The sequence below is a fragment of the Dryobates pubescens genome, chromosome 2 (assembly GCF_014839835.1).
Source record: "Dryobates pubescens isolate bDryPub1 chromosome 2, bDryPub1.pri, whole genome shotgun sequence".
NCBI classification, from domain to species: domain Eukaryota; kingdom Metazoa; phylum Chordata; class Aves; order Piciformes; family Picidae; genus Dryobates; species Dryobates pubescens.
The window spans coordinates 27,623,929-27,644,384 of NC_071613.1; the positions used below are offsets into that span (position 1 = coordinate 27,623,929).

The 20,456-nt window shown below is 39.7% G+C and overlaps 2 protein-coding genes across 3 annotated transcripts in view; one reads left to right on the forward strand and one right to left on the reverse strand.

The window, feature by feature from the left end:
• Window positions 1-20,456, forward strand: part of KLF7 (KLF transcription factor 7) — a 412,385-nt gene that overhangs the window by 87,652 nt on the left and 304,277 nt on the right. The gene's annotated exons all lie outside the window — the stretch shown is intronic.
• On the reverse strand, window positions 655-15,800 carry CPO (carboxypeptidase O). The gene is made up of 11 exons (XM_009899085.2): window positions 15,721-15,800; window positions 11,507-11,582; window positions 10,966-11,090; window positions 7,996-8,110; window positions 7,195-7,296; window positions 6,324-6,428; window positions 5,613-5,723; window positions 3,940-4,030; window positions 3,157-3,359; window positions 2,132-2,216; window positions 655-926 (listed from the first exon to the last, which is right to left on the reverse strand). The coding sequence occupies exons 1-11, from the start codon at window positions 15,798-15,800 to the stop codon at window positions 655-657; spliced, it is 1,365 nt and encodes a 454-aa protein (XP_009897387.2).

Below are 20,456 nucleotides of genomic sequence, written 5' to 3' on the forward strand. Positions count from 1 at the left end.
TGGGCAGTTCCTATCTTCACTAGCCTGACTGCATATAAGTGACAGGGCCACTCCTCTTGTCTGTCCACACATGCTTGCACCAGCTCCACTCTTCAGCTTCTTCCAGGCTGCTGGTGGCAATTGCCTGATTAAGAGCTTTCACTACCAGCATTCAAGGCCCCATATTTCCTGGTAAATCCCACTCTTAAGGGAAGGGAAGTGGATATCAAGGAAGCCATCCAATTATCTGCAGTGGGAAATGGGAACATTTGTGTCTCATATGTGTCCTGCTAATGCTAGCAAGACTGAAGAATCAGCAGGGTCAAGCGTGGGGAGAATTGTGACAGAGAAGACTGTAGCTGATGGAAGGGTTCTACAGGCTCAGGTGAGCCCCTGAAAACATGAAACAGGGAGCAGTAATATTCTTTCCTCATGTGTACTTATGATGGCTTCTTAGGAAGCAAGCAAGTGAACTTGGAAGAGTGACACAGCTATTCATTCTTTCCTCCTTCTCTAAAACAGAGCTATCAAAACAACAATGGATGCCTGTATTTTGTGGTGTGAGGTTTTTATTGAAGTATTTGACCCTGGGTTCCTCTGCTCATGTAATTTTGTCTTTTCAAAGGGACAGTATGCTTTGCATGGGAGTCTTCTGCTGGGTTCTCTAAGCCCTTTTTAAGAAGCAGTCCATGTAAGTACAACACTCAGGCAAAGGCTCAGGCAAAGGCTGATGCCAGAGGTCATCATAGCAGCCCCGTCTGGGAAGTACTTCTGATCAACATAGCCTATGATAGTTGTCACAGCCAGCATAGTCTCCTCACATGTTGGTTGGATCTGGTCAGAAGGTAGAAGAAATCCATGAGTACCCTTGTCTCGCAGTTCAAATGTGTAAGAGAAAGGAATGCCAATCGTGTGAGCCCAGTCCCGTGAGGAGCCTGAGTTACTGTCTGTGAATTTAAAAGCAGAGGGGAGATGTAGGCGTTAAGCATGGTCTTTGAAAATACTTCTTGCTGTAGTCAATGCAAGATTATACCAGAATCCCTGAACTAAACAGTATCTGTGTATCACTCTGATGTGGAGAGCAGAGTTTCTAAGTGCTGCAATTCTTAGTTATACTAAAAGCCTTCCACAGAGTTTCCTAAGTGAAACAACTCTCCATGAGATGGTATTGTACAAAAGCAGGAGATGAGTTTTAGGGTTTCCATGTTTTTAACATTTTTCTGTGGTTAGTGTGGGGTACAAGAGAGACTGGCCATTTCTCTGTTCTGGTGCTTCATTTCCTGCTCTGTCACTGCCTAGAATGTCTTTGAATATTTATTTTTAAGCATCATTTTGATCATGTCTGAAATTTTTCTTCTTACTCCCCATATCAGTGTTCATATTCCTCATAGATGTTTTTTCTTACCTATGCAGTATAAATACAAGTCACGGCAAAATGCAGTCCTAGACATGGACAAGATACCTCATACTTACTCCACATTGCTCCTGCAGTGGGTGACTTGTGTGACTCAGGAACTGGCACAGAGACATGCTATGAATATGCAAAACCATATGGGTACTGGAGCCAGCTACTTACTGTTCTGAGTGGCTAGCATAACTTACTGCTTATTAGGAAAAGACTGGATTTACCAGACAGTCTCTAGGGCTCTCTAGTCCTCTATGTAAAGACTATCAACTGGTGTGTTGGTTATGTGGCTATCCAGCCTATTAGGAAAGAGGCTGAAACCAATGTATTTCACAGAGAACTGCAAGAAGCTGCCATGTGATAATGTCTGATGGAGTAACTACAGACCTGATGAGGATTTTAATTTTTGCCTGACTCCAGTGAAGACAAATAGGAGTTTTGCTGCTGACTTCAGCAGGGCCAGGATGATCTATCACCAATGTCCTTCTGTCCCTTGTGATGTATCTGTGAGGAATTCATGTAGGAACTAGCTTCTGTTCAATGCCTCCTTCCTTCCTGCAGTCAGCTTTATAATATACAGTGTTATCTTGTATTTAAATGCTGCTGCTTAGGTGTTCCAACAGACCAGTCCATTAAATATTACTCAAAGAAGAAACATCAGAACAGTACCTGCTGATGCCTGTGACACAAGAATGACTTTCTTCTTTGAAAAACAGAGCAATCAAAGGGGAATATAAAGAAACTTACATAAAACTAAAGAGGTTGGTCCTACTTGATAGTTGGTGCCATATTTTCCCATCAGTGCAGAAGCTGCTTGCTTTGCAACAAGTATCTGTAAGTTCAAAACAGGCATCAGTCATCAGTGCCAGTATATTTGGCAATTATTTAGAGTGGACCTAAACTTTCTTCTCTTTCAGTTTTACATTTATGTATGATCACCTTTAAGTCTTGATATTATTAGTTCAGAACTTTAGAGAAACCTATTACGAATGTTTGGGCAAATTTGCTTTGATTTTTTTAAATGCAAATGATCTTTCCATTTTTATAATGTCTCTGCTATTAGGTGGAGAAGATACTTGCTTCATTGTAAAGCTAGAGGGCTGCATTTTTGAGAATATACTCTGTAACACTGACGCTGACTGCAGCAGTGATTGATCCCTTACACTTGCTATATTGCCATAGATTCTGTATCACACCATCTTTAGAAACTGAACCATGGACAGACTAAATGACTTCTCCAATGACTCATACGGAGTCTGAATCCAAGTTCTTCATGCTCTTCACTACTGCTCCAGCTATTGGAATGTTCATAGATACTCATGTTAATGAAGTCATATTAGAAAACTCAGAAACTGAAGGGACAAGTAACAAAGCAGTAGGTGCCTATTTTGCTCCCATTCTCCTAGTGAGCATGTTTGGAATACCCTTTCTGGGTATTGTGACAACTATGCGTGTATAATGTGCTGGCATCCGATAGTGCAAGCACATTCTTGTATGCAGAAAGAACTTGGTGCTTTTCTCCACTTACTTTGTATCACAGTAACCCTGTCTGTAGTAGTTCAATTTTCCTGATTTAAAATGAAGGATTAAGAATAATTCTGAGGTGAATAAAACTTGATGATACTGTGCAGAGTGTCAGCAACTCTGGGAACAAATCCCTTAAATAAGCCTATCTCCTCTGGAGGAAAGGCAAGAGGGCAAATACAGTTGTGCCACATTCTTCTACCTGTACTTGTTCTCTACAAGCATAGAAGATGAATGTTTTGCCCTACCAATTCTTCACTGTTACTTGGAGGTTCAGTTGTTGAGCCATAAGGGGTGAGGATGTACTGTCCATAAGAGTGCATTGTTAAATAGCACAAAATGTCACTCTTCCTCTGTTCAATAAACTGAGCCACAGCTCTTGTCTCAGGCTCTGATTCTGGTCCAGTTCCACAGAATACTTCACTGCTGCAGTTGTAAGAAACACCAACACCTGGAGAGGAATACAAAAAGTGAATCAAAGGAGAAACACATAAAACACCAGTTCAGATGGAACAGGGAAATTTACCTCAGAGTGTTAAGGCGTGTGTTTATGTGGGCAGAGAGACTAGACAGCTCAGTGGGACTTTAACATTTTACTCTGTTGGTAGCAACTAAAATTTGCTACAAGACTGAAGTATTTAACACATATTTACAGGCTGCCAGCAATGAAAACAATCTGCACCACCACAGTGTTCCACCTGCCTGGGAAGCTTTGGGGGCTCCTTGAAATTCATGGCAAACACAAATACTGGCTGTTAAGTGACTAACTCCTAGCATTGCTGCCCAGAGCTGATGCTTGCTGATGCAGTACATTAGGGGTACAGTTATATTAGCAGCAATTTTCTGCTCACAAAAGTAAATGCCAGTTGAAAGTCAATGACTTAATATTTTACAAACCAGGTTTTCATATTTACATATGTTTTGATGACAAGATGAGTATTCCTTTCTTATAGGACCTCATCTTATTTTAGAGACTAGTTATTACTCCTGTTTTACATTTGTGTTGATGATATGAAGTGCTTGAAACTTACTGCCCCAGGAGGAATTGAAGTTTCGGTTCAGATCTGTCCCGTAGCAGGTGCCATTCATCTGTGGAGAACGGTTTTTCCTCCAAAAACGGTCCTAATCAAAAGGAACTTCAGTTACATAATAACTCAGCGTTGCATAGGACCTAGTGATAATATGGTATAAAGACTTCTTTATTTTAGACCTCTGTATTCTGCATGACTCAAACACCTATGTGCAAGGCTGATAAAGCTTCTTGATAGAACTTTTTATGGACTACAACCAGGCTGTCATCTTCCACAAGCCTGTATACACCTCGAGTCTCCTGAGCTTTGAAAATCAGAGGTATGATTTTTCTGTAGCACTCAACTGCTTTCATGCAGTGTTGTACTCCTTAGAAATACTTGGCATTGTGAGGGATACCTTTGTGTCCAAGAGATGATAGCTGAACTTATGCTTGTTTCAGATACAAGAAGATGAATGCTTTTTTTGTCGGCTAATCTTGCTGCTGCTCCATAGTTCCTCACTATACTCACTGCTATAGTTAGTTCTTTGCAGACCTCACCACACTTCCTGTATGAGCTGAGTTACCTCTGCATCCAAGCGCAGTGTGTAGTGTGCCCTAAACCTGCCAGGGAGCAAGCTGGGAGACAGCAGGATCCACATGGTGGTAGGCTAAGCCTGTGGGGCCGTGCTGAGGTCCTGCATTAAAAGGTGTTTCAACTGAGCCCAGGAGCCTGGAAGCATGGTGAGACTCGCTGAAGACCAACATTTTGCATTATCCTCCATATGAGAAAAGGAAGATTGTTTGTGAGGGTATCCCTGTTTCTTTTGTCAGTTACGGGTTACCATAGAGAGAAAACTCCCCCAAGGGGTGGGAAGTCCCCAGGGGGAGGCCCCAGATGTTGTAGTGTTATCCCATTCCCTTTCCTGTGTTATTGCTATATAAGGAACAGAGCTTCCAGTCAGCTCTCTCTTGACTCCGTGCATTTTAGCTCTCAGCTGGTGCCGTCGCTTTCAGTTGTGTGGAGGGAGGCCTGGCTGGCCGGAATCTATTTTCTGCTGCGTCACAGGGCCTACCTCAGGCCTAGTCTTGGGGGGCCTAGGCCGTCCCCGATTCTGACCGTATGTGTCCTTTTCCCTTAGTGCCTTTTCTACTTTGTTTACTTTTGTAAATATTATGTCTATTTAACTCCCAGTTCCATGTGAGTGTTTTTCTGTACTCCTTTGGGGTAAATTCTACATTCTGTCCTCAGCCGGAGGCTCAACCCAGGACAGTTTCAAAGTCAAACAGCCCAATATTTGACCAGTTCTCCTCTTGTGCTGCAAAGGTGCTTAGACCCATCTGCTCGTTCAGATCTCTGGGGAGGACTGGCTGACTCATCCAGGCATGCTTAACTCGATCAACAAGGCGTGAGCTGTAAGCAGGGTAGCAACCCAAAAGTGATTGATCCTATGCTTTTGTCCTTCTTTCTTCCCAGGTCTCATGATATTTGCTAGGAATTTTTAGCCCTGTAATGTCAAATGACTGCTGATTTACCAGAAGGACCAAAACCCCTACGCTGTAAGAGGATTTGTGTGAGTAATGATTCTGTCATTGTTCTTTGTTGAAATATAATTACTATGATTTTATCTAAATTAACAAAATATGCTACACACATCTAACTTTCAATCTAGTTCTTGGACTATGATTACTTACTTTTTCCCAGGAATACATGTAGCCATCAATATTGAGGACTGGCAAGACATAGAGGTCCAAATTCTGCAGAAATCTGCTTATCTGTGGGTCAGATTTGTAATTTTGAAGAATCTGGAGAGAAAAAACACAGAGGGTCGAGTAGAGTCTCTAGTGGTAATAACTCAAAAAAGCTAGTTTAGAGCTATCATCAGGGAATCAGTCACTCCTGGGTATCACCATGTGTATAGGATCTGCTTATCTCCAGATATGTTGAGATATTTACCTTTTGCCATTGACAAAATGACAATGTAGGCAGTTACAGTGTGCTGCATGTGAATACAGTCTTGCAGGTACGAAAGCCCTATGATGGCATACCTACACTCCAGGTACACCATTACAGGTGGAACATTTTTGGGTTGCTTTATTCCTGAAGGACTGTGGCTTTGTGATGCACAGAGGCTTAATCCAAAAGCCACTGTGGGAAATGGAGAGATTGTTATGAAGTTCAGTGGTTTTGGGATCAGTTCAAGTGGAGGAAACAAGACACTAACAAATATTGTCCCATATCTCTTCTCAAATTGGGATTTGGACTTCAGTCTCCACAGGTATCTGTACTATGTACTAATTTTGAAAACTGTATTTTAAAGGAAAAAGCATAATTCTTGGGCCCACAATCTAGAAGAAAGTATCCAAAGCAATATGAATTTTTAAAGTGGAAAAGTGAGGACTCACTTCTTTCACAAACCACTGGCAGAAGGCCGGAGAGATCCATTCTCTGGCATGAATCCCACAGTCCATCCAAACAATCTTTTTGGTTTTATCTGATGGTTGACTGATCTGAGAAAGAGTAAAAATGATCATTAGAATAAAATAGCCTGGCATAATACAGAAAGAAAAGGATGTGCCTTGATTTGCTGTTGAGCTTTCTGAGATGATTATAATTACAGGCATCATTACGACAAGTTCTACTTCTTAATAACCTCATCTCCCTAGTATTGCAGGGCAAGAGTTTTAAAGTGTCTGTTGTGCAGGAGTGTCAATACAATATTTCCTTTTTAATTTGTATTAGTCACTCACAGGACTGGTTCTTACTTTGGGATTTTTTCTTTTCAGAATGGGAAGCACAAAAAAGCAAGGAATCTAATTTTGCTCAGTGATAGGAACAGATTAGACAATAACTAACTCAATTATTAAGACTATGGTTTTTACTAGAACATCCAATAAAAAAATATCATGGAATACTCAGAGCAGAAAGGCTATATGCTATAAAAGTAATATGCTATAAAAGTAATAAAACCAACAAAATAAAACTTTTTATCCTCACACACTGCTGTTGCCAAGCTGGTTTCAGTTTTATTTGTATTTCTATACAAGACTTCCATTAAATTTGTTGTTTTCACTGCATAGTAGCAATAGCAAGGTTATGATGATGATGGTGTATATGAAAGTTGCCAAATCTTACTGTACTACAGAAAAGAAAAATGATCTGTTATTTCAGTATATTGTGATGAGCACTATCTTAGGAAAGATCTGAATCTTCTCTTCTCCTGTGTGCTTTTTTTTGTGAAGATGGCTTTCATTAATTTTAAGGTTTTTCCCTTACCTGCAGATAGTACATTTCTCGATTCTCAATTGTCTTTCCCAGGTAGTGCTGAGTCACCAGCTCACTGTTGTTCTTCTGAATCTGAACCATCCATTGATAAATCTGAAATAGTCAGAATTGTTTATCCAAAGTGAGAATTTCCTTCTCTTTCTCATCTCCATTTCCAGATTAAAGTGTATTCTTATCCTTAGACAAGCAGCATTTTCCTCAGAGCTTATTTCAATCTGTGATATCACTTAGCCTCATGGAAGCCCCTTCACTTGCCTCTGAGCAAAGACATGCTTATATCTCACCAAGTGATAAAAGATAACATCACAGCAATACAACACTGATGCTCTATCTCAGATCTCATTCAACAAGCCCATCCCAGCATATTGACTTCACCAGATATGGAGTCATACCATCTAATCTTCAAAACTGTATTACACTGCACTTCACATTTGGTTCAGTATCAAAGACGCTAGGACTTAAGTCAATAAATACTAGAGATAACAACCAAGCATTACAGGGCAGAAAGGTAGCAAACCAATCAACTGAACCCCAGAATATCATTTGCAAAACAATATGGCTACTTCTCACAGAGAGCTTAGGTTTTGGTCAGGGAGGAACTGAGGATTTAATCAAAATCAATGTTCACATCAACCAGCTCAAGAGTCTAGTTAAAGAGTAAGGATTGATTTTACAAAGAAAACAAGCCAGAAAGAGCTCCTCTGACTTCAGCTGAGCTTTCTGCAAGAACAGTGTTGTACTGTGTTGTACTGTGGCATTTGCAGAAGAGCAGCAACTTGCATTCCTCTTTACCTCTTCCATTGGATGATATTCAGTGTAGACATAACCTTCTGGAACCTGTCTATGGTTGCTCCTCTCCCCTGGCATGCTCTGATCCACAAGTTCCTGCACATCAGGAATTAGGACTCTAGGGAAGGGGAGAATGGAGATAGAAGAGAAAGCAATCCCTAACAATTACTACAAAACTTTGAAGTACTGAGATTTTAACAATAAGTTAATTAATTTACCTTTTTTTTTTTTACATTATCAATTAAAAAAAAAAAATCAAAGAAAGAAACAAACAAAATTGACATTTTTACTTCACCACTTCTGCTTCTGGGCAAAAACTCTAAAATGTCATCTTTTGGGAAAAGGAGGGAAAGTGAAAAAAAAAAAAAAAGATAGTAGTGTTTCATTGTACTATGGAGACATTTTCAACTTGCAAAACTTCACTGAAGTACTCATTGCAATTTGCAAAAATCAGAAGAAAACTTTTCTTCATTTTTGAATGCAAGCTCTGCTTGCATTCTAGCTACAGATTAGTTCAGCAATAGGTATATCACAGGTATTATTCCATGGCCAAAGGAGTCAACATCTTTTCCTTGGCTTCAGAGGGCTTTGGATCTGTGCTTTCTCACTGCAATCAACCCCTTGCAACACTGTTACAAATCTGTACACCTAAAGGCTTGAAGTAAAACAATTGCAAAGGTAGCTTAAACAGGATTGTTTTCCAACACTGTAAGTATTAACAGGCTATTCTGCTTACAGTGGCTCTGATTGGCAGTTCTGGAAACTACACATAAGAAACTTTTAAGAATAGATACATCTGACTTTCACTCTGAGCTTTGATGTTTATTTACATAGGAACTTCAAACTAAATTTCAGGCAGTGCAAATTCCCGTGAATGGAAACCACACATGGAAAGTACCTTGCCAGCCCTCTGGAGAACTGAAATCCCAAAGTCTGACACAGTCAAAATATTGATGTTCTGATTATGATTTGTCATTTATGTCTCTATCATTATATACCTGACTGTCATGCTATCTTCCTTGCACATCAACTGCCTTCCACAAGGTGGTTCCCGCTTTGAATCTAAGAATTTTAACATTGCCATGGTCCTTCCAACCCTTTTGAATATAAAGCTTTACTATTTGTAATGGGTTGGGGCAAATGCCCTCCCCACCATGCACAGAAATAACGACTCAGACAAACTGATTGCAAAAGTAATGGAGAGTTTAAATAGAGAACAGTGAGTGTGTACAAAACCAAAAAGGAACATAGTGACAAGGAAGGAACCAAAATAAACCCAGAAAGACCCCAACCCCACCTGAGGGTGCACCCAAAACCCCCAGGGTTCCTCCTTCCCCCCTCTACTGCTAGGCTGGTCTCAGCTGGCCAGATCTGAGACTGCCCATCCCCCCGTGGCCTTGGGCCTAATCAGGCCCATGGCTGGGAGATCTCTCCCCCAGTTACCAAGTCTCGGAGAGGGAAGGAAAGAGCAAGTGCCAGACCCCACCGCAAAATTTATAAAGGTGCAAGGGATTATGGTAGAAATACCTAATTTCCTGTGCCCACCCACTGGGCTGGACTTCTGGACACAGGAAACATCCCTGTAGCAGAGGGCACCCAGCCCAAACTACGACACTATTAAATTACCCACCTCTTTCTTTCTGGAACCCCAAGCAAGGTAGATACTGCTTTGGCCCCAGTCCAAGGGGAAAAAATGAAAAGTAAGCTCCTAACTTCACTTTAATGGTTGAATTTCCACTATAATCATTTGAAACCATTAGAAATTATAGAGCCTTGATATAAATAAGAGGTTAAATATCTTCTGGAATGTTGCCTATGTCCTCAATACCTAAATGTGATGCTGGATCATTTGTACTGGCTCCCACCTCACCTTTCTCCTACTCTGGTTGTCAGGGCATGACACTTACTAAAAAGAATTTTTCAGGCAAGATGCAGGATGTCAAGATCAGCTTTAACTCTAAATATCTTTGAAGTGGCACTAGTCCTCCTTTAACTTATCTCTGGTTGGTAAATGTCAGTGTATGCCCACAGGACATTTGTTGACAGCCTTGAATGGCCACAAGATTGTTTATATTATAATAGAGCTAGCTACTGGTTATCTGGAAAAGTGAGTTCCAAGTGAAAATGGGACTGTGTGAGGAATAGATCTTATTTAATCCCATTTGGCTTTATTAGCAAATTTTGTATCTGGATTAGATCTTCTGGTTGGAAGTAGAAATGTGGCAGCTAGTGGGGAAGTGTGGCTGTGTAGGTGTGATCTTGGGCTATTTGCAGCCTCTGGCTCCCAGCTGTGTGTGCTGTGGGATAAAGGGACCAGGCTGAAATGTTGCTGTCTGGTCCTGGGAAATTGTCACCAGAGGTTTATGTATGTGAGATAGGGGTAGGAACCTGCAACTTTGAAGAAACTGGCTGAATATTGACTTTGAAAGGATTCTTCTGCAAACCAGAGGAACAACAAAAGATGGAAAAGGGAAAAGAAGAGCTACAAACTGCTTCTCTAGAGTAACGCTGATTAAATCCTTGGGTTCTCTGGAAGGCAGAGGACCCTGTGTTCAAATATCCATGCTTTGCAAGAGGAAAGCATGCTTCTGTAAGTGGTGGTTGTACCAGGTTTGGCTTCCTGACTTCAGACAAAATAACAGTCATACATCTGAGCGCCATCCTCTGTCACTGAGACAGTAACAGCAGGAAACAAGATGGATAGGGCTGTCTCACATCCCAGCTCCAAATTTACAGTCCAGGCTACTTGGAAGGTGGACAAACAGAGCACAGAGGAACGTGCTTTTAAAACCCAAAGGGATATATAGCATCTGTGCATTGGGCAGGTCAAGGTAAATTGGAGGCACTTGGAACAAAGGTTGGGTGCTATCATCAGAACTTGCTGACTGTTCATTTAAAAAGGGCAGGTCCTTTTGTGACAGCAAGGAAGATTGTTAGAGGAAGTCTTTCCCATCACGAAATTAGAGGGCTTACTTGTAAGAGATCATATGCCGATCTAAGCTGTCTTTCACCTCCTTCACCAGAGGCGCTGGGACCCTTATGTGCAGGTCTTCTCCAGCACAGATATCTTGAGGCAGCAAGGGTTTCCACAAATCCAGCTGTGCAGAGAAGAAATGTACACATCAAGCTCTGTTTTCAGAATGAGGAAAAAAAAAAGACAGAGTAGATGTGTATCAATAAATGGAAGAAGTTTCCCTTCAAATTCCCCCCTTAACTATTCTCCAGTCATCTGTTCATAGAGTAAGCAGCATAGGCTTAATGCTTGCATTAGCTCAGGCATAACTGATAAGGAGCAGCACCTTTAGAGAGTTGTGCAAAGAAACAAACTTCTTCCCATAAATTCCTTTGGGTAGTGGAAGGGCAATTCCGCCCAGTACCAAGGAAAAAGCAAGTAAGGTAAAGCTTTTTCAAGTTTACTTTAACCTTCATTCCTGTCCAAATGTACATGTTCATCTGTTCTACAGCCCAAGCCCCCAGTATGTTTTTGGGGGGGGGCACACTTGGTTATTCTTACCAATAAAGTTCTACAGAGATGCTGAAGATGCTGGACTTGTTGAAATGTTTCTGGAACAATATGCAAGACCTGATCCCTAGAAATTGAGCAGAGGAACTAGATCACTTTTAATGTCTGTTAAAGTATCAGTGATTTCATAAACCAAAATAAAATATTTTCGTATGTAGAAGGAAGACAGAACATGTAATCAAGTGCCTTTCAAAAAAAATGTCTGATGCATACGAGTGATGAATTCCAGGAATGTTTTAACTACAAATAGGACTAGGTGATGTGAGTTGTCTGTTGCTAGAGCATTAGTATGACTCTGCTCCCTTGCCACTGGCAAATTTTTTTTTCATCATATCAGCTTCACTGAAACCAACTGCTCACATGAGCCCTGATGTTTGCAGGACCAAGACCAAACCCAGATAATTAATAATATATAACAAACCATTTATTTATATAAGATGTCCTTTTATTATTCTTTTTTTTGCCCTGTTCAGGAATTATTCCATTATTCCAGATAAACTTGAGTCTTTGTTGATCTATTTCAGCATGCAAAAACATTAGATAGCCATGATAAATGAATACTGCTAAGAGCTTGATATGTTCACGAGCCACTTGTCATGAGAACAGCTGATTTATTCTACAAACAGTGAATCACAGAATTACAGAATAATGCAGTCTCCAAAACTGTGTATTACTCAAATTCACAGGAAACAAACATTTCTTGTCCAGGATCTATCATTTTTGATTTGTAGAAAAGACACACAGATCCAGTATTTGAGTATATATTTTCATAAGGCCCTGTGAAATTTTCATTCACTACAGCCTTAATCTGAAAAAAATATTGAAAGTTTACAAAGAACAAATTAAAACCTTTGGAAATGTGGAAACAGCAAATCTGTGTGCTTGTAATTTGAATCTCTCTGTTTGCAAGTTGTTGTAAAATTTGGTGTGTTTTTGGTTTTTTGTGTTTTGGATTTTTTTATAATTTATTTTTAGTTTTCATTCACATCAACTTCCAAGGACTGATTGCAAGTGTGACATTTCTAGTGAAAGAGTTTCATATTGAGAGGTGGATTCTGATGACTAGATAACATTACTCAGAGGTGAGGTAACAGTTATCCACCACTGATATGATAGACTGGGGGACTCAAGAAATGTCTATGTTTGTTAACAACCAACAGCTACTACTTGACAGTCTCCTTCAGTGACTTCAGTGGGCCTTGGACCCTTTAAACAACAAAGACCAAAACAAGAGAACATTTTGCATTTTAAAGCTTTTGTAACAGAAATTCTCATTGCTAAAGCTTTGCATGGCTTTTTATTAAAGCCATGGTCATTATGGTCATCAATATACTATACTCTCATCATCTGAACTACAACTGCTATAATTTGTGCTTCCATACACAAATGTGCAATTATCAGCATAATATACATGCAAATAGAATTCACTATTCAGTCACATTATCCATGGAAAAATATGGCCATTTGGGTTTTTTAAATCTCTTTAAAAATATCACCTTTGCTGACAGAGAAACACAGAACTTGATAGTTAAAGTGGACTGTTTACTACTGGTTCAGGAGATGCAGTTTGACTATTGGACCCTCATCTATGGGGCAAAATGATTACATTTGCATTGCTAATGATTTGGTACGACAGTCATGATAGCTTCGTAATAAACCTTGTAGATGCAGGATAAACATCTTTGCTAGGAGAATAAACATCTCAGCTGCAGTTCAGAGTTTATTCTCTCTAAATGCCTAGGCTTGCTTTGCTCTTTGTCTATCAGGAAGGGGAACAATATCCTGTAATATCTTTCTATCCTCATTGACATTATGTCTTAATTACACCAAATGAAAGAAATGCCAGACAGTCAGATTGCTGCCAGATGGCCAGCTCTTATTTACTGATAAACCTTTTACAATAGCCAGTGTGGAGAGAAATGATTTTTAATAGTAAACTAAGATTAGAAAGCACACACTTGTTTATGATTATGGACTATGATTCTCAGTGGAGAAGTACAAAGTCAGGCCATGTGACCATGTGAGAACAACAGTTTGGTCTTTAGTGCTACAGTTAAGTTTTCTTACCAAATTAAAGAACTCTTCTCAGCACAAGCTCTGTTTCCTTGGGTGCTCCTATATTGTGGAGCAAATGACAACAAAAATGGGCTTTTTTCGTCATTTTTGTCTTTGTGCAGGTACTGCCAATCCAGTGTCACACTGACCATTTGATTGAGTGTGTTTTTAGACTCCATGCAAGTATTCAATAGATTCAGACTTGGACAGTAATTAAGTCTGCATTACCAAGGGTCTGTTGAATTCTCTTCAGTGAAACTGATAGGTTCTGACTCTGTCAGCAATACAAATCTGAAGATTAAATATTATCCAAGGGAAAAAGCACATTCTAAAGAGAGAAGCAGTGATTCTGTATGTTCTGCTAAGAGCTTTTCCAGGAGAGTTATTGAATAGGTATACTATGAAGGAACTTACTTGTGGTAGGTATGGCTTGGTTTTATCTCCTTTATGAAACAGTATTCTGGGTATATAATCAGTCTACAGGCATTCATCACTCAGCTACTTTTTTCTTACTTTAGAAAATTCTGTGTACACAGTTATATTTAGACAGCTGGCCTCTATCCACATTATATTTTTGCTCTTCCAGCAAATATCAGCTGCTGTAAAGGGAGAATGACCTATCATTTCTTGTGAGGTTGAGGGTAAATTAAACTAAATAGTTTAGATAGGCAAAGAGCATAATTTCATATTACTCATTTTCTTATGGAGCAGAAGGGAGGATGGGAAAGGCATCAAAAATAGATGTTTCATACTTTTCAAAAACATTAATCAGCAGTAAAAAATGTGATAATCTAATTCTCTGAACACCTTGAAGTGAAGATTGTCTGGACCAATTCCATTAGTGGTTTTTTGTTGTTGATTGGTTGTTTTTTGTTGGTTCGGTTTGGTTTGGTTTGGTTTTTTGTGTTAATATTTCGTATTTCCTACAGGGATTCTGTATGTGAGCTTCTTTTGGGACACTATCTTTTCCACATAACCTCAGCTGTCTTTTATTACTGGATAATTTTGCCCAGTCATACACACACACACATTTTATACTCAGAAAAGCTACTTTGTTCCTACAGCATCTGATTTCAAAGTTCATTATGAAAGAGGTTAAGCTAAGCCAAATGCATTTCAGTTAACGGAAGCAAAGCATCCTGAGGTACATTAGATGGGCCTTTTGTGTCTCCTACAGCAGCACTCATATCTTTGTTGGCTTAGATTTGGATCACTCTTTCTTCATTTCCACTCTTTACATTTTCTTTCAAAAGCTTATAAAGCTTGTATCTTACTTAGTAACTCTTTTTGCAGATTTTCAGTTCATAAATGTTACAGAATCACAAAATCACAGAATCACAGAATGTTAGGGGTTGGAAGGAACCTCTAGACATCATTGAAGTCCAACTCCCCTGTCAAAGCAAGATCACCTAGGGCAGGCCACAAAGGTATGCATCCAGGTGGAATTTGAAAGTTTCCAGAGATGGAGACTCCACAAGCTCTCTGGGCAGCCTCTTCTAGTGTTCTCTCACCCTCACTGTAAAGGGTCTCCTCATGTTGAGGCGGAACTTCCTCTGTTCTGTCTTGTACCTCTTGTTCTTTGTCCTGTTACTGGGCACCACCGAAAAGAGAGCATCACCTTCATTTTGACACCCACCCCCAAAATATTTATAGGCATGGGTGAGATCCCCTCTCAGCCTTCTCTTCTCAAAACTAAACAGCCCCATCTCTCTCAGTCTTTCTTCATAGGAGAGATGCTTAAGTCCCCCAGTAACCTTTACAGCTCTCCACTGGACTCTCTCCAGTAGATCCCTGTCTCTCTTGAGAAGGGGAGCCCAAAACTGGACACAGTATTCCAGGTGTGGTTTTCTCAGGGCACAGTAGACAGAGAGGAGAACCTCCCTAAACCTGCCAGACTCACTTTTTCTTTCTTTTTTTTTTGTTTTTTTTTAAATGCACCCCAGGATGCCATTGGCCCTGTTGGTCACAAGGGCACGTTGCTGTCCCATGGATAACTGGCTGTCCACTAGGACTCCAAAGTATTTCTCCATGGTGCTGCTTTCCAGCAGGATGACCCCTAGTCTGCACTGGTTATGTTACTATTATTTTTACACAGTTCCTGGGAATTTCACTGCATGCACAGTTCTTCATGATACCCCGTTCACACTCACCTGTCATATGGCAATTTCAAGCTGAGTTTTCCAGGAATTAGCATCCCCAGAGAAAAGATGATCCCAAGAAAAATCTGCATCTTTGTGTAAAGGACCCAGCCACAACAGTGCAGGACTAAAGAGCAGGATAGATCTGGATTGAACAATTCATTTATGCATTTACAATATACGACCAGACCTATCCTGGGAGGGAGCCTGCCCTTGTTGAATCATTAACTTCAATTTAAATAGTCCTGCCTTTTTCTGATTTTCAAATCTCTCTTGCCCACCCCAAAACACAAATATATACAAATAGTAACATAGCTTCTTCTAAGAGGTACAAGGATTATTCTACATATCACCTTTGAATTCTTGAAAATATATAACAAAGTTATTAGTCATCAGAGAAAGTGTTACTCTGCAAGGTCCATGGCAAGTAGTAAAGATTAGCTTATGAAAATCATAGGAATGGGGAAACCAGGAGGACATTGGTAAAACAAGCTCAGTCTTTGCTTTCTTCTTTCTTGTGTTTATGTTTTTGTGGAGAACTTCTTTGACTTCTTAACTGCAGTTCTGTCATTGGCCTAGCCAAAAGAAAGACATGAAAGAAAGAACCAACATTCCTGTAAAAGGAAAAGATGGGGACATCAGTCTCATACAAACCACTTTCAATTGAACCAGACCAGTCTCTGGCCATTTACACTGTCATGAAGACTGTTTTTATTACATACTCAAAACAGTGGGCTTGTTACTATCTGAAATGTTTAAATTTTTTGCTTAGTTCATGTATCAAGAGTAAACAGTTTAATTTCTTCCTTAATAGACTACACTGAGACATACAGCACAGTTCTACAGAAAGAAATTGTTTCACTCAACTTCTCTCTTGGATTAAAGCCATCCCGTGGTGATTTAATGCAGAAAACTGCATGGATTTGGGGTGAACAGAGTCCAGCAAGTCAGTTTGTTTGTGTACACATGCAATGGACACTAATTGCAATGATGGTATTTGTGTAAATGTTTCTCAGCAAAGCAGTCCTCTTCCATTACTACCAAGACTGCCATCAAGGAAACAGGCAGCAGAACTAACTCAGTGTGAAAGAGTAAAGGCTTAACTCAAAAGTGTGTTCTCACAAAACCAGGCTGCATGCAAAAGAAGACTGTGTTCGTCTTAATAAATGACACCCAGGCCCTTCTTGCCACTTACTATAATCTGCTCAACAGCCTGAACCTGGAAATTATCAGTATTTCCTTTCATGCAGATACCAAACCCACAGTGACTTCCAGAAGAGCTGAAGGAAGTTCAGTTTACAGGGTTAGAAGCAGCTCAGTTTGGGAGGAATTACAAAACCAAACTTGTGTTGAAGACCATATTCTACACATGAGAGTCAGGACATCTGCTCAGATAACCTTTGCATTTGCTTCCTTTGCCTCCACCACTGCTGTGAGGTGGAGTAATGTTTTGGAGCCTTCCTCAGTGTTGTTTGTGCCCTTTGATGAGATTGAATTGTGGGGTTCAGTCCCTTGACAGAGACTCAGAATCTATGAACAAGAAAAATGGAGGAATAAAGGAAAAAGCCAGAAGTTGTTTTGTTTTGTTTTTCCTTACAAAAAAGATATGCACAAATGGAACAGATCAGGATACACATGACTTCCAAGCTGAAAGCAGAAGCTATTTATTCTGTGGTGAAAACATTATTGCTATGATGCCAAATAGTTATGAAGATAGATAGGGTCATTTTACTTAATGGGCATAGGACTCTGAAGAAATGACAGTTGCTTACTAGGTCTTTGATTCAAATTCCTTTGAAGTCTGGTTGATTTTAATGGGCTTTAGATTAAAGTCCTGTGCAAATAATCATGGATATTTCTCACCAATTAAAAAAAAAAATTACTTGTTTGGGGACTTCACCAGAAACTTTGCTCAAAGAAGGCAATACTTAAGCATGTACATAATGTTCAGCTTGCAAGCAGCACTGCTAAACTCAGAATAAAAGCCATTAGAGACATTTTTCTGCCACCAATGCAAAAATATCTTGGGACAGTTAACTTCACCAAGCCTGTTGCCCTCTTGGTCATAAAAAACATCCCTCTCAGTAGTAAAGTCTGCTCTTGGTCAGGTTCTTACTGACGGCTGCTTATCTTTCTAGCAAATGTGCAAGGCAGCTTAATCCATTTATTCCCTCTTTGGATACTGTGTGCAAAAAGGCACAGCACACTCTGGGGAAAGAAAAGGTCACTGACATATGGCACAAACATGCCATATGAAACCGTGAGGTGTCCTTTCTCCCAAAGAAGTTTACTTTGCAGGTCTTCCATATGTTATTCATAGAGATTCAGAATATTTCTTCAGCATCAGTTTAGCCTCTCTACTGCCCTGTGAGACAAGCAAATATTATTTCCACTACTTAAAAGATTAAGGAAAAAGGGGGGAAAAGTGGCTCCCCAAGGTGACATAGGAACACTGCTGCAAAGCCGGGAATAGAATTCAGATCTCCTGGCTCCCTGTCTGGTGCTTCTTTAAATATATGACCATCTGCTCTCCTGCTGGAAGTATAGATACTATATGCTGACTCCAACAAGCTGGCTGCTAAGCCTGTTAGTTTATCCTCTTTTTATCCCATACTGATATCATCTCAAGCTAAGCTTTTGGCCTGGCGTCAAAGTGATTTCCAGTGTTTGAATGATTCGACCTGCTTGTTATTGTTTTAACCTTGCACCACACATATGCTCAGCTATTTGTGACTTATCTGCATACAGTCTGTGTAGCAACAGCCACAAGCTAGAACTGTTTTGTTTAAAGATTTCACACTGAAGCGCAGCACATGTTTTAAACAATTATCTTACAGTGGTGAGTTTGATCCTTGTAGCTCCCTGCAACCAGATTTCCTACTGAGCTGAATGTAACTTTCAAGGACAAAGACCTTATTAAGAAGACCAAAAAAAAAGTACACACTTGTGCGTTTCCACAAACATCAGATCATCATGCTAAGCTTTCTCAGTTCCATAGTAAAATCCCACACCGACACCATCTGAACTGAAAAACAAACTAGAACTAGATGGAATTCAACATGCTCAACATGTTGGCTGCTTTTTTAAAATCATCACCTTCATTCTGAGAAAATTATCATCCAGTAAATCTCCTCTTATTGCTGCAGAAAACTCACAATACACATCCAAGACAGAATCATCACTCAGTAGGGTCAGTACAATAGCATGCTGACTAATGTGCCTTAAATCCCAGTCTCCTCCTCCACTAAGGATGGGAGGTGGATACTTCAGATGTTTTACAAAATTATTCTCTGGTTGTTGCTGTAGCTTTTCTTGGAGGAAGCACACAATGAATTGACAGTTCTGTTTCCTACTGACTTATCATAGGAAGTAGCTTATTCTATAGGTATTGTCTTTTTCTATAAATACTGAAAGATAGTTCTGTCTTTCTGAGTAATGTCAAAATATTCCAATTCATTCTACAAGAGTAAGTATATGGTCTTAATTCTGTAGCATATGTATATTTAGTAAGACATTGTGTGGCTTGCAATGTGTATCATTGTTCCTCTCAGTATGAGGAGTCTTAGGTTCTCACATCTGTTTTTGAGAAAGGTTTTTCTGAAATTCTCTGGACTCTGTTGTGATTTGACAGTGCTAACTGTTCTGAAGACTCATTAGCTCCAGCAACAATCATAGTATAAGTGAAAATATACAGGAAACTATGTTGTGTTCAATTCTCTTGCAGAGTCCTTTTGCTGAGTTTTCCTCTCTTTCTCTGAGATTACACTGAAAACACACCATTAAGTTTACATTGAGCATTGAGGTTTTAACACAGTCTTATACCAGAAAGAATTCCATCCAACATAGACTAGATTCAAGTTATGTCACTAGCAAACCTTAACATTAGTTTCATTTAATCCAGCCTTAAATGCAAGCAAGATCATCCAGTGACACAGGATACTTTAGCTTAGCAGAACAAATTTACCAGTTGGTACGTGATGTAGTCATTCCAAGACGTACACATCTACACATACATTCATAGATTTCACAGCATTTATATACATCCATACTCACGTACTTTGAGCCCAAACTGGAAATATCAGTGTGCTGTGTCACTGGGGGGAATAACACCTGCCTTTTCTCCACAAGTCTCAGGATGCTATTTTCAGACGGCTTTGTTATCAGAGAGGAGATTCAAGAACCATTTCAGTTAGCAGTTCCTCATGGTACTGTATTGATATTGGGCTGGCAGAGAAGGTTTCTCAGAAACCATTTTGTTTAAACAGGAAAGGAGAATGTTATTAATGAATTGTCTTTCATTAATAGGTATGAGTGGCCTGGGTGGTTATTTTTCCTTCATCCTTAAGACATGAAAAATGTCACTGCTGAGGGATTTTGTGCAGATGTTTTAACATACAAGTTGAATTCCAGATATTTTCCACTTGTTAGTAAAACACAAGAAACAGTGTTAGTTCAGCTCTAGCAGTTAAGGGTGCTGGCCTTTACAAGGAATTGTGCACAAAATCCTACAATCCTACAGTTCCTATGGGAAAACTGTCTGCATAGGGATTGTGCAATCTGACTTGGAAAAAAAAAAGTAGGAGTGTATTTCAGGTGCAATGGTCAATTGCTGAACCAAAGACACACATACAAGCTGGCTGCCAAATGCTGCCCTTGTAGTTTGATCTAAGGAAAGATTCAATTTGCTGACAGTTTTTAATGTACCTGAATCAATTGTCAGAAAAATCAGTTAGATTTTCAGGCTCACC

Bases quoted from the DNA above. Each gene is read 5' to 3' on its own strand.
- CPO (XM_009899085.2), bottom strand. From the start codon at position 15,800: ATGCAGATTTTTCTTGGGATCATCTTTTCTCTGGGGATGCTAATTCCT. The intron at 11,091-11,506 runs GTAAGAATAACC...TTCTCTGCACAG, and splicing joins ATCTCTGTAGAACTTTATTG to CTGGATTTGTGGAAACCCTT. The intron at 4,031-5,612 runs GTAAGTAATCAT...CCTTTTGATTAG, and splicing joins ACATGTATTCCTGGGAAAAA to GACCGTTTTTGGAGGAAAAA.